The sequence below is a fragment of the Panthera onca genome, chromosome A2, assembly GCF_046562875.1.
Source record: "Panthera onca isolate mPanOnc1 chromosome A2, mPanOnc1 haplotype 2, whole genome shotgun sequence".
Taxonomy (NCBI): Eukaryota; Metazoa; Chordata; class Mammalia; order Carnivora; family Felidae; genus Panthera; species Panthera onca.
This window is the reverse complement of record NC_138340.1, coordinates 146607054-146621682: the sequence shown is the minus strand read 5'-3', so window position 1 is coordinate 146621682 and position 14629 is coordinate 146607054. Positions and strand designations below refer to the sequence as shown.

The window sequence follows — 14629 nt, the reverse complement described above, 5'->3', positions numbered from 1 at the left end:
GACCACGTTGGAAGTGAAGTGCTCATCTAATTAAGAAAAAAAATAGCTGATTAAAAAAAAAAAAAAAAAAGGCCAGGTAGCTGAGAAATGTTGTTTCTTCTGTTGAACTTCTTTTCCAAACGTGAACACAGAAGTCATGGAAGCAGGTGATCCCATTGCTATCCGTGTGTTGTGCTTTGCCACACATCTCACACACACACACACACACACACACACACACGCACACCCTCACAGACAACCTCTCAGCCCTTGGTTTTCCAGCTTCATCGGTCCCAGAGGGCCCCACGCACTGTGGGTTTAGGCTAGGGCTTGGGTTTGGTGACAGTGCTCCCAAGGCAGAGGACTGAACTTAGGGCAGACGTGACAACAGAAAACTTGTCTGCACTTTGCCTGGTATGTCTGTAGTTAGCATTGCATTCATAATGGAAATAAATGATCCGACACTCACTAGATAAATATAATTTATAATTTTGATGTAAGGTCGAAACAGGAAATATTATGCTTTTCGAACTGCTCTGAGGACTAACCCACACCACTCATTTTAAATAGCGGTGAGCTGGGGCGCCTGGGTGGCTCAGTCGGTTAAGCGGCCGACCGGCTCAGGTCATGATCTCGCGGTCCGTGAGTTCAAGCCCCGCGTCGGGCTCTGTGCTGACAGCCCAGAGCCTGGAGCCTGTTTCAGATTCTGTGTCTCCCTCTCTCTCTGCCCCTCCCCTGTTCATGCTCTGTCTCTCTCTGTCTCAAAAATAAATAAACGTTAAAAAAAAAACCAAAACCTAAATACTGGAAAAATTAATCCAACAAATGAAATGAGGGGCGCCTGGGTGGCTCAGTTGGTTAAGCGGCCGACTTCGGCTCAGGTCATGATCTAGCGGTCCGTGAGTTCAGGCCCCGCGTCGGGCTCTGTGCTGACAGCTCAGAGCCTGGAGCCTGTTTCAGATTCTGTGTCTCCCTCTCTCTGACCCTCCCCCATTCATGCTCTGTCTCTCTCTGTCTCAAAAATAAAATAAATGTTAAAAAAAAAATTTAAAAAAAAAGAATAGTGGTGAGCTGAACCTGGCAGTATCTGAAACAGTGTTCACCATTTGTTCAAACACCTGCAGTTGGGTACTAATGTGCATGTTTAATTGCTTGAACTTAAGTGATAACATCCCTAAAAGGGTGTTCTTACCCCAGAAAACAAGACAAGTCTATTGCAAAGACTGTCTGCCCGCTCTTACAAGCTTCATGGATTTCATAGGACTTAACACTCCAGTCCCTCTTAGGAGAGCCCTGTTTTGAAATACAGGAAGTTTAGCTCTTGAGGGAAAAGCCCAGATGGCCGAACCATCAGCAGAATCCCTGCATACGCTCCCTTGAGGAGTGTCCTCTGTCCGAAACACGTTCAGTTCAGGAGCTGTAGTTCTGTGGGTTTCTTGAAGGTGGTGATTAGCGTGGCCAGAAGTCTGTTTCATCAGCCCAGAGACTGCCTTTATTTTCACCTCCAGTCCTTCACCTCTGCTCGTGTTGACTCTCTGGGGCCAGAGGAGATACCAGAAGGCGATTAAAGCAGCCCTACGACAGAGCAGGGCGCTCTTGGCTTGTGCCTTGTTATCTGTCCCTCCAGTGGTTCCTCACTGTTGTGACGTCAAGGCCGCCATTCAAGGCAGAGAAAAAGGAAACCGTGGCCTCTCTCCGCATCAGTAGCCCGGACAAGCTGTTGTTTCTCAGGCATCCAAAACGCTCTCTGTCTGGCAGAGCTGTGCATTCCATGCCTGGGTGACCTGGTTAAATGGAGGAAACCAAATGCTCTCCGCTGGATGCTCTCCAAAACAAGCATTCCACCCTGAGCTCCTGAAGCAAGGGCTTCGCGGCTCCTGAGGACTGCAGATGGAACGGCAGCACGGCTGTGCGTTGTCTACTTGATCTTGGGCTTCTGATTTGCCTTAAAAGACAGAATCTCCTTATCAGTGGCCTTGGCTAATCTACTCTGCAGCAGCATCCTGATGCTGCCCTTTGGATCAGTGCTAGAAAATCCTGTTTGGAAAACCAGTCCTGTGTTACATGTCTTTTGGAATGATAGTCAGAGGTCCAAAACCGTTGACTTGCCACCTCTTCCCTCCTATCCCACTTCTGCTCACCCCCGTTCCCTGGTTCCAGACTGCTGCTGGATTCCAGAAAGGCTCTCGGATATACTTACATATTAATTTTGACTGTGCGTTACTCAGCTTCTGTACCCTTTGCACGTAGGAGAGAGGATCTCTACTATGATGTGTCAGTCACCGGCTCTCGATTTTTCTCAATGAAGAGTTAGACTTTTTTGCTTTTCGGAGGGAAGGAGCTATTTGAAAGCGTCACAGACCTGCTGTCTCTTTAGGAACAGGCCAAGATCGCTACAGAGGATAACCGTTTTGCAAGGCGAGAAACTCACTGGTAGTGTTCTGATTGCTGACACAATTTACCGACTTAAGAATCCGTCTTCTGAGGGCACACCTTCTTGGGTTTCTTTCTGGCATGGGAGACCACATTATTTTATTAGATTTCTTGGAAGTGGACATTATAGTCACTAGAAAAAGCACAACAACCACAATTTGTTTCCAGAGTCGTCCTGGTTAAGTCAATATGCATTTGAGGTTTTATATTATAAATCCCATTAAATCATTCTCAAAATAGCCCTTTGCCGAACCTATGATTGAAGGATATTTGCAGGAACCCCAACCGTTTAGTTGTATTTTTTCTCCTCATGGTAAGTGTACTCTTTAATCCCCACCTGTTTCCCCCCACTCTACCACCCACCCCTTTCTGGTAACCATCAATTTCTTCTCTATAGTTAAGAGTCTGTTTTTTACCACCACCCCCCTTTGCTTATTTGTTTTGTTTCTTAAATTCCACATATGAGTGAGATCATATGGTACTTGTCTTTCTCTGAAAGAGTCTTAGCATTATTCTCTCTAGCTCCATCCATGTGGTTCCAGGTGTTACGATTTCCTTCTTTTTTATGGCTGAATGATATTCCATTGTATATATATACCACCTCTTCTTTTTTTTAGTGTTTGTTTATTTTGAGAAAGAAAAAGAGCGAGGGAGGGGCAGAGAGAGAGGGAGAGAGAGAATCCCAAGCAGGCTCTGCACTCTGTCAGAACGGAGCTCGACACGAGGCTCAAACCCATGAACCATGATACCATGACTTGAGCTGAAATCAAGTTGGATGCTTAACCAGCTGAGCCACCCAGGGGCCCCCAAAACCATTTAGTTTTATATATGAGCATATATACAACTTTTTTGTTGGGAAGGATTTGGATACAGTGGGGCCTTTTTAAAGTGAATTCTTACAAAACAGAATTCTTCCAGATTATAAACTCTTGTCTTCCGGGGGGAAAAAAAGTAAAGATTATCAGGAAACTGGGTAAAGATGGAATGGATGGGGGTGAGTCTTATAAAGTTGGGACTTACACTAAGTTTACTGGACTGCAGTCTAGCTTCACATAGACAGTCAGACTTGACATATGATGCCACACCTGTGCCCCCATAGATGCAGTGAGGGGAGCGGGGCAGGGAGCTGATGAGCGTAGCTTCTTCATGGGTGTCTTGGACTAGAGGAGCCTGAGAATCTTGAAGTGAGAGGAAAACTAGGACGTTACTTTTCCTTTGTGGACCAGAGAAGTTCTCCCTTTTTTTGTTGACTGCCATTTGCCCATCAATAATCCCTTCATTCTTCTTTTTCTATCCCTGCCATTTCAGAAGGTCCTTATTATCTGAAGAGAACTGGCACCAGAAAACTGCTTTAAGAGAGTCAACTTAAAACTGAATCAAATATTTGAAACAAACAGTAAGAGAAAAAACTATTTTAAGAGATTGGTATTAGGACTAAGTCTTGAAAAGTTAAAAATAAGCGGAATCTAAATTTGTCTTACATTATAGAAAAGAAACTTGGGATACGATGCGCCAATATGTTACTTCTTAGAACAAAACTGAACGGTGACTTCTCCCACAGAATCGTAAAGACAGTGATTTTGGTGTAAGCGTTCAAAGTTTCCCAAGGGCCTCTCTTAGCCTTTGGATATACGAACCATGGTCTTGAAGAGGCTCCCTTTCATGAAATCACCTCTGTTGACTTTGACTTCCTTCGTCGTCAACTATTCAGCACAAGTGAACCACATTGCATTTGCGTTCTGTGATACGTAGCAACCAAAGAGTGAGCCAGAATAGATGCTGATGTTGAGGACTAAGCATTAAGTGATCACTTTATTTGTCAGTGTTTTCATGTTATGATGACATGTGCTTCCTTGTGCAGCCTGGTCACCACAGAGACCCAGAATGATTACTGAAGTAATCATGGACCCTTCCATATTATGTTACATCTAAAGCGCTTGCTCAGTACGGCTTAATGGGCTTGATAATCAAACACACGTACATGTGAATGCACTTTCCTGGCACTTAACGAGGTTCTAGAACCCTGGGTAAGTTATTCACAGAACCTCAATCAAGTTCTTGATATGTAATGTAGAGTAATAAAACCAGCCTTTCAGACTGGTCATGGAAATTCGAGCCCATGGATATAAAACTCCTGGGTACTACATAGCACATGCAAGTCAAAATGAGAAATGTTCCCCGTTAGGGTTCGTGTTGCATTTGTGTGGTGCCTTCCGGTTTATGTAAGACTCTCACGTTTAATTCAGACTGAAGAACTGAAACTTTAGGAAAATCACTAAAGATTTTTAAGGTCTACAGTGACCTGAGGAATCTAAATTTTGGAAGACTATATTCGGCGGCCCTGTACGTCATGGATCAGACCACGTGATTTGATCACCATTTCCTTCATCCTGTAGGTGGGAACAGTGAGGCCCAAGGAAATTACACAACTTTCTCAGGATCACATGGTTTGTATCTGGCAGAGCTCTACCTAGAACCCCATCTTCTTACTCCTTACTGTGTTTTCCCATCACATAGTTGCTCATTGTGAAGAGAACCAATTAAAAAGGCCACTGTGCTTGTCCAGGAACAGAGGTCCACCATGTTTATTGACGGTGGGAAAGGGAGGGGGAGGGAAAAGGCAGTGGTCATTGAAAATGGGTGCTTTTTCACCAGGCTCCGTGAAGAGGGGAGTCAGAGGCTGAACTTGCAAACTTGGCTGGATGGCCATACAGTTAATTAAATTAAAATAAGTAGAATTTGTTGGTTTTGGTTTTGTTGCTTCCTAACAAGTTGAAAGGGACCACCCCATCCAGATGGAAATAGGTAGGATTAAAAGTAGGAGAAAACGCCAGTGCTGAAGACATAAATGCGAGACCAAAATGCCAAAGCAGGAGGATTGAAACCGTTTTTGTCTCTATATGTGAATATATGCACCTGGACTTTGTGACGTATTCTCAGTTTGAGACCAGCCCACATTGTTGTAATTTCCTGCCCAATTATAATCACTAACTGTTGTACCTTCATCAGAAAGAATTGTCCCCATAGATTCTTCTGCATTTGTGTGTTTGTTTTGTTGGATGGCTCCTGCTGTGGCACCGAGAGACAGACTTTGCCGGGCCCTGTTTTATAAACAAATCTGTTCGTGCACACTCTTCTTCTATCATTGTGTGTGTACAACTGTCTCTGCTTTTCCCTCTAGACACACGGAAGCCTAGGAAGTTAGAAGCTTGTTTTCTTTTAGAGCTGTGCAGGCGTCAAAGAAAAATGTGTCCATGCATTAAACATGTACACATCTATCCTGCGTAAGGTTTTGAATCTTCACTATTTTAACTCCAGGCAATGACCTCTCCAAGCATACATTGCAGCCCACTACACACACAGCAGCCCTGAAAGACGTCCTTAAAGCTGCCACAAAACTTTTGATTAAGCTCAGTGAATAAAGCTCTTTTTACTTTTAAAGTTCATTCTGTGGACCATAAATGGGACTAGTCACCCAAGATGATAAAAGCATAATGCTGAAGGATAATTCGGCCCTTGCTTAGATTGGAAAGTGAACTTACAATAGTATATATTCATATGGTCACTTCCTACCTGTAGGGTGTGTGTGTGTGTGTGTGTGTGTGTGTGTGTGTGTGTTTTATTTAATATTCCAGCCAAGTTCAAGATTTTATGACAGGAAGTATGTGAATGGTTATGATAGGAGCAAATAACACTTGATTTTATGATTATATAGTGCAGGAAGTAACTTTTCATGCCAAGTAAATCTTTGGGGGAAAAAAAGTGCCGGCTTATAAATTTAACGTACGTAAGTTTCCCAGAATCTTTGCTCTATTAAGTAGAAATGACACCAGCATGTGGTCTTATTTCTTCCTTTTCCTAACTTTTCTTGTCGATAAATGTCTCTGTTTTAGGAATGGCCATTTTCAGGTATTTTGGTGTGACCCAACATGACCCAGAACCACTCAAAAAGTTCTAAGTGAATGTATAATAGGGCCAGACTTTATGGAATATATAGCATGAAAAGCTTGAAGGCACTGAATAGGAAAGTTCTTTTTCCATGAAGAGTAAATGGCCAAGTCCTCACTCGCCATCAAAGCAGAGGAGTCCCCTAACTTCTCTTACTCGTGGGGCCATCCATGTTCAGTAAGCAAGTGGGAAAGACAGTTTAACATCCAAGAGTCTGTATATGAGCAGGTTTAAGAGAAAAGAAAGAATTGGGTAGAACTTCGGGTATGTTCCTCACCGGCAGACCTTTAATGGAGGCTTTTGTTTTTAATAGTGGTGATGATGATAATGATGATGATGGAAAGAAAAGATGATTTTTCTCATCTTTCTCTTTTCTTCTTAAAGCCTGAGGGACTTATAGTGAGAAGAAAGTTTATAACTGATGCTTGTTCTTAGGACCGTCCGGTATTACACACGCATGCATCACATGAGTGAATGGATGCCAGTTAGTCAGATAAGAATACCCGAGAAGTGTCTCATAATTCTGCGTGCCTCCAAGCCCCTGTGGGCTGTGACACAGTGACACAGCACCACTGAGGGAGTGACTGGGTGGAGATTCAAACTTTAACCCTGTAACCGTGAGCGTCCCTTAACTACACTGATTGAAAACACAGTGTCTAAATACCTTTTACCTCTAAAACTTAGTATCACAGATTTTGCAAAGAGGTAGTTTGCAAATTTACGAAGCTGTTCTCAAACAACAAACAAATGTATTAGAGTTACCAGTACTTGGTTGTCCTTAATTTCCTTTAAATCCGGTAGAGAAAATGTTTGCATGTGGCCTGATGAAAAATCTGCCTCAGAATAGTGCACAAGGCAGTTTCCCGAGTGCTGTTTTACTTCACGCGCACCCAGCCTGGTGTGACTGGTGGGCATCCCCGTGGAAGGCTCCGGAGCAGAGTGGTCAAGGTCAGGCTCCCTGGTTTTGAATCTTGAATCCTGGCCCCACCACCCGCTGATGGCGTGACCCTGACCAGGTCTGTAAAGTCCCAGAGGCTCAGTTTCCTTGTGTGTAGGCTGGGGATAGTGATGGAATTCAGGGTTGCGGTGGGAATTCAGCGAGTAGGTACGTGTACAGCTCGTGGTAGTGTAAGCCAGCCCTGTGTGTCGTTTTGCCTCTACCACTGATGATTAAACTGGGTGAAAGGGGTCGGGTGACCCGAACCAGAGCAAAGCATAGCCAGAGGAAGAGCCGCAGCTCAAACACAGGCCTTCTGTGTGCCCTTCCCATGCGAGGCCGCCCCCCCTCCCTTTCTGTAAAAGTGCTGCTAAAGAGCGCACTCCTTTTCACTGCTTAAGAGAAAACTTGGAGTCAGGTTAAACGTAAGAACATTTGTCACAGGGTTTTATTTTGTTTGGGAGGAGCGGGGCAGGGGATGGTGGGCCCAGAGATCTGGAGAGTGAACACTGATCGATAAACTTGGACCCGAGTGATGTCTGCAGCACACCAGATGGCAGCAAGACCTGGGTAGTCTGTGAGGTTCAGTCACGTTCAAAATCCCCACCCTGAGAAGTAACCCCCTTAGCGCCCCCAGCGCACAGGAGTCCTGACAGGCGGCAGCTTCTCGGGGGCGGCACAGCTGGAGGGTCCGTGTTCTGTGTGCTGTTCTCCCCCAAGCACGTATTTCGTATTTCATGGTCTTTATCCTGTGTTGCTCTACTTTTCCTTTCTCTTCTTGAAACACCCGCATTGGCCACCCAGGCCATAAGAGAGAGATTCCTGTAAAGCACAGTCTGAAAAGGGAACCAAGGCACAGAAGCTTTGAGAGCTCTGGGCATGTGTGTGACTAAGGCCCAGTGTGAGAGAGAAGCTGGTGTTTTAGTGAGCGAGGACACTAACCTATTCTGACACTTGAGTAGTTGTCAGGCCTCTAATCACTGCTTTTGTTAACGTTTATTATTTTTGAGAGAGAGCACAAGTGTGGGAGGGGCAGAGAGAGAGGGAGACACAGAATCCAAGGCAGGCTCCAAGCTCTGAGCTGTCAGCACAGAACCCGATGCGGGGCTTCAACCCACGAACCGTGAGATCGTGACCTGAGCCGAAGTTAGGTGCTTAACCGACTGAGCCACCCAGTTGCCCCCCCTCCCCCCCCCCTTTTTTTTTAATCTCTTTTAATGTTTATTTATTTTGGAGAGAGAGAGACAGAGCACAAGCAGAGGAGGGGCAGAGAGAGAGGGAGACACAGAATCCAAAGCAGGCTCCAGGCTCCAACCTGTCAGCACAGAGCCTGACGTGGGGCTCGAACTCCTGAACCGTGAGATCATGACCTGAGCTGAAGTTGGATGCTTAACCGATTCAGCCACCCAGGTGCCCCTTCCCCCCATTTTTTAAATAATTTTTTTTATTATTTTTATTTTTGAGAGAGAGAGAGAGAACATGAGCAGGGGAAGAGCAGAGGGAGAGGGAGACAGAGGATCTGAAGCAGGCTCTGCAGTGACTACAGAGAGCCCGATGCAGGGCTCGAGCTCACAAACCACACGAGATCATGACCTGAGCCGAAGTTGGACGCTCAACCGACTGAGCCACCTAAGTGTCCCATCATTGCTCCTCCTTTCACCAAGCTTAGTATTGATAGGATTTTTTGAAGTTGTAGATACTTAAAACTGTTCTCCTTATAATGGGTTCCTCTTCTTTTGACATTATACAGAATGTTCCTCTTGCTGTTGAGGAGGCTCATAAGGTCTTAGGAGTGAGGGCAGAGGATAGACTCTTATGTTGTTATGTTGTGTTGTCGTTTTGGATAGAATTCTTAACGTCAATTATTGATGCTGTTTTTACTCGTTCTCAATTTGAAGATTATATTCATATCATGCAAATGGTTCCCTACTGTTCTTTTTAAAATACCAGTTTGAAGGGCACTTGGGTGGCTTAGTCAGTTGAGCATCTGACTTTGGCCCAGGTCATGATCTCCTGGCTTGGGTGTTTGAGCCCTACGTCAGCCTCAGCACTGACCGCTCCGAGCCTGGAGCCTGCTTGGGATCCTGTGCCTCCCTCTCTCTCTGCCCCTTTCCCACTCACAACTCTGTCTCTCTCTCTCTCAAAAATAAATAAAAAATGTTTAAAAAAACTAAACGAAAATAAAGTATCAGTTTGGCAAAGATTATAAAAATATATCGCATTAGTGAACATTGGCTTCCAAAGCATAAAACACAACGGCTTTATTAAAAATCTTCCCATGTGTTTTCCATGTTTACCTTGAGTATTCAAAACCAAGAAGAGTCGGGATAAAAGTGGCAGAGTGCCACCACATTAGAAATCACGGGCTGAAGGTGCTGGGTCACAACTGTCCATTCATTGGTCTTTAGTCTTGAGTTTGCACTAAGTGGAAGCTGGTATTTTTCTTCTCATACCTTCAGGAGCCCCGCCCCCTCCCCACCACTTCCACCCAAGACAGAAGCACATTAACAAGCTGAAAATAAAGGACAGGATTTTTTTTTTTTTTTAATTTTATTTATTTATTTATTTATTTTAGAGAGAGAGAGAGTGTGTGAAGTGGGGAGGGACAGAGAGAGAGGGTGACACAGAACTCGAAGCAGGCTCCAGGCTCCGAGCTGTCAGCACAGAGCCCGACGCGGGGCTTGAACTCACAAACTGCGAGATCGTGACCTGAACCGAAGTTGGATGCTCAACTGACTGAGCCACCCAGGCGCCCCAGAGGACAAGCTTTTTTAAAGCCCCTCTTTCAGCACGGTATCTACTAGTCCCATCAGAAAATGGTCTCTGTCACCATTGGAACTCTCTAGGATAAAAGCAGTTTTTCTTAAATTTGCCCAGTTGTTAAGAAATTCTGCTCCTCTCTGACATAAATGATCATGTTTGGCTGAAGCCAAGAGAAATACAAAATGTCGTATTTTAGCCCTACATGACCAGTTTTCAAAGGGTGCTTTGGTGTGAACGCCACATGGCCATCCTGTTAATGTGATGGATGGGGTCTTACAAATAACTATTTTTCTGCCCCCATCATCAACAAATCTGAAAAACTTCTCTCTTTCCACAAACCCTAGGGATGGCCCTCAGAGCCTGGGGTCTTCCGTGTCTCAGTGCCCAGTAGGAGAGAAGATTTCCATATTCGAAATTTGGGGACAAGTGAAAATAACTCTGTCTTTCCTTGAAGGGTTAATGCTCCAACCAGCTCTGGATTGGTTCGCTCGAATCTTAAAATTACTTTTCTGGTCACGCGCACTGAAGGTCTAAGCATTTGTGAAATGTCTTTTTTTTCCCCCCCTTCTTTCTCCTGATGCTGTTCTCTTGGCTGTCTTAATTACACAGGGGTTGAGAAACCAAATTAAAATTAGGCGTGGCTGGTAAACAGTGATCACGTTGCATGCTTTTAGTTTTGCGTGTTGGAGTTACTTCTCGTCCCTGTGTTGCTTGCCTCCCACTTTTTTTTTTTTTTTTTTTTCCGAAGGAAATATCATAAGCTCTTTTAGAAATACTCACAGGAAGTGAGTATCCATATGCTGGTTTCTCGCCAGCGACTGAGCGTTGACAGGTGGAGAATAGGGCTGCAGCCCTCCCAGATTTATTTGCACATTTCCACCAGAGCAGAGGATTAATTCAGGGTGTGATAGACCAAAGGGGTTTTGTAGAGCCAGGGAGTCACAAGAGGAAATTGGTCAGTACGCGTCATCTCGAGAGGGAGGGTGATTCAGGTTGCTGCGGTGGGGTCAGCAAGGCACGTGGCTGCTGTGTCTGAGGGTTCTGCTCGCTGCTCCGAGGGCAGGCTGCCTTCTAAAAATGAATGCTCCCTCCACCGCCAACAGCGATTCTTTCGCAGTGAATCACTTCCAGAAATGAATAGCCACAGTTTTTCTGGAATGAACGTTGTGAAATCCCTCACTCATAATGGCAGGTTTTCAGTTGGTGGTTTTATCAGAAATTTCTCAAGATCAAAACGAAACCTCCTCTTTAAAAAGAAAGAAAGTACTCTCGATACAGAAAGCAAAAGTATTTCCAGTCTCTTCACGAAGAACTGTCACAGAAGATCTCCGTACCTGTGTTTAGAGCCACAGCGTCTGTGTATTTTGCCTGAAACGCGTGAGTTCTCAGAATTAATGGACTCGCTGCCGGTAGCTGGTGGTTTCCAATGCAGAAGGTCACTAACTAGAAGAAATGTTCTGTCCGGTGAGTAGGGGGTAGATTCCGATGATTCTTGCTAAACCAGTGTTCATGGTCTTGAGTTGTGGATTCGAAAGCCTGCCAGCAAGCTCTTAAATGCCACTGCTTTATATGATTTAGTGGATGGAACCACAGGATTCACAGAAGCCTGTGAAGGGTTTTTCAGAATGTGGACTAAGTGAATAACCATTGGATTTTTTTTTAATTTTTATTTTTCTGCGTTACACTAGTCCTTTTGAGGAGGAAAGGACGTTTTACAGAAGGAAGCGGTTTGTGGGGGGCTTTTAGAGCTGCAGCCACTGCTCTTCTATATGTAAAGCACTGTTCTGCCCTCTCAGAAGATAGAAACAAATGACTTACGGTCTCAACAGAGAAAAAGTTATGGCAGCTCTTTTTAAATGAAGAAACTTCATCCACGTCTTACTCCTAACTGGATTTTTTTTTTTTCCTCCTCAATACTCACAAGGAGAAACTGGAGGAAGACTAACCTTCTGGCAGTGCCTGCGATGTGTCTCCTTCAGAACCCGGTGAGCTCTCCGTAGGTTACCGGCCACCCTTTTATCCAGGGGGCGAAGAGAGGGAAAGACAGTTACTGGAAACAGTGAGTGCAGTTTAAGGAACTGTTCTCTCTCCCAAGCGGATAAGTTGTTTGACCTACTGACTCATTTCATAGGAATTGGGAAAACAACCTAGTGTGGTTTTCATTGTTAGTCCTGGAAGATTCCAAAATGTGTGTGTCTGCAAATAAGAGGAGTTGGAGAAAGGTAGTGTTGCCATTTGCTGTCTCTGCTTGCCTGTTTTCCTGACGGAATTCAATCGCTTGTTTCCAGGACAAGACCAGCCCGTGCTTCAGAATCCTCTGCGCGCTGCTCAGTGGTGAGTATGGATGACAGCAGTTTCCGATTTCCACTGGTTCTTGCTTCTAAATTTCTAAATGGCTTTTCGTCACAGGAAAAGCTCTAAAGAGCATCTTGTCCTGGCCCATTTATACTGCATTTCACATTTACCTGTAGAAAATACTGTGGACGTGGTGCTAATTCTAAAAGACGGTATAACCTACAGACGACAATAGAAGTTAGGAGTTAAGATAGATTGATTTTTGCAGCATGTGGTCCCAAAGGCAGTGTTGATTTTGACATATTTACATTAAGGGTTTGCGTGATGTTCTTTAAAACACACGTGTGGAAGATACCAGTACATTCTGGCAAAAATAATAAAGTTACTGATAGTTGGTGAAAGGCATATGTGTTTGGCTAGTAACATTTGTGTGCAGAGAAGCTTTTTGATTCCTGATGTTTGGGTTTTAAAGCAATGTTACCAGATAAACTAAAGGTATCAAAAGAGGACAACGAAAGTATTACTGAACTTTGTTAGAAGTAGAAAGAAAGCTATTTGAAGTGATTAACACTCGAAGTTTTAGATGATCGCCTCTTATCTTTTTGTGTACGTTGGGTTTCCCAAATCACACCTTGAAGTTACGGTCTCCATTAACGCAAAAGATGCTTAAGGTAGAATTGTGGCAGAATTTCTCTTTCTCTTCGGAAATGGCAGAGTAGAAAGTTGAATCGGTCGTTCTGGTGCTGCTTATTCGGTTTACTGCTTTATTGTGTCTGAGTGCCTTAGAACTGAGGTACTTAACCTTTTCAGGGTGTTGGGCCCCTTTGAGATGATGATGGAAGCTATGAGCCCACTTAGCACACTCACAGTAATTTGCCTACATTTCAGGGCATTTGCAGCTCAGTAGGGCTCATCTGGGGCCCCCAGGTTAAGGACACAGCCCAGAGCCAGACCTTACCATGATTCTGCCATACTTGAGTTCCCTAGTAAACACTATGATTTAAAAGAGGAGACATCCGAGTCAGAAAGAAGTCATTCTCTGTTTGCTAGGTAGGGGTGCAAAGCCTGAAAAAGGGAAGGAAGAAAGGTGGAGTGGAGAAAATATGTGACTGATACTAAATAAGTAAGGAGAATGGATAATATTCTCAGAACCTCCAAACAGATACCGCAGGATCCCTAAACATTTAACCATGTATCGTTGTAGAGACTTTAAGACTCATGGTTAACAGTTGGGGAGGATTTTTCACATACATAATGAAATCTCTTTTTTTTTTTTTTTTTTTCCTTTTCCATTGTGTACGTTACCAAATTAGGACCACAAATCATCCAGACTCCAGAAATGTAATTGAAAACAAGTGTAACAAACTGGAAAAATGGTTCTCCATTAGCAGAAGAAATCTGGTGGGGATAGATGGAAGGTAGTTTAGTTGAGTACAGAAAAACACCATTTAAAAAGAACTGTAGTCCTCACTGCCCATCAAGTCAATTCAAGTCAGTACTGTAAGGCTGTTGTGGAAAAAAATAGACATATGAGTCTTGGCTGTATTAACAGAAGTATGACATAAAAGGGTAAGAAAACAAGGCTTGCATTAGTCACACTCGTTATTGTGTCCAATTTGAGTCACATTTGAAAAAAAGATTTGGGGTGATTATAAAGAGCAGATACACAAGCAACAAAAGTCGTATACTCTTCCAGCAAAAGATAAAGTGGCTGAGAGTTTTAGCCTGAAAAAGTCTAAGGGATTTCTTGCTAATGGTCTATGAGTAGTGGGAGTCTGATTTATCTTTAGGTCCCTGGGGCCCGGCACACTGCCTTGCTTTTCAGTAAATTGCAGTGTTTTAGATGACTGTCTTGTGTGAGGACTTTGGTAACACTTCCACGATAGGCTGGGCAGGAGCAAATGGATTCACGTAAAACCAAAGAGATACTGTCAGGACGTAAGGTATATAGGGGCGCCTGGGTGGCTCAGTTGGTTAAGCGTCTGACCTTGGCTCAGGTCATGATCTCACAGTTCATAGGCTCAGGCCCCACGTCGGGCTCTGTGCTGGCAGACAGCTCAGAGCCTGTAGGTGCCTTCGGATTCTGTGTCTCCCTCTCTCGCTGCCCCTCTCCCACTTGCACTCTCTCTCTCTCTTTCTCAAAATAAATAAATCAAACTTTATTTAAAAAGCATATTGGGGTGCCTGGGTGACTCAGTCAGTTAAGTGTCCGACTTCGGCTCAGGTCATGATCTCATGGTTCGTGGGTTCAGGCCCCGCATCAGGCTCTGTGCT

The 14629-nt window shown here is 44.2% G+C and overlaps 1 protein-coding gene across 21 annotated transcripts in view; it reads left to right on the top strand.

Moving 5' to 3' along the window:
* LOC132679532 (uncharacterized) overlaps window positions 1-14629 on the top strand; it is a 222147-nt gene that overhangs the window by 175824 nt on the left and 31694 nt on the right. For 13 of the 21 annotated variants that reach the window (XR_013552682.2, XR_014137321.1, XR_013552673.2 and 10 more), the window contains 2 exons: window positions 3721-12045; window positions 12349-12394. The exons of 2 other annotated variants lie outside the window; for them this stretch is intronic. Coding sequence is in view for 2 of the 19 variants with exons in the window: in XM_081795073.1 (XP_081651199.1) it covers window positions 12025-12045; window positions 12349-12394 (67 nt within the window). In the remaining 17 variants the exon portion in view is untranslated. The remainder of the gene's footprint in view (window positions 1-3720; window positions 12046-12348; window positions 12395-14629) is intronic. 6 more of the 21 variants (XR_013552688.2, XR_013552685.2, XR_014137320.1 and 3 more) reach the window with 3 other exon arrangements.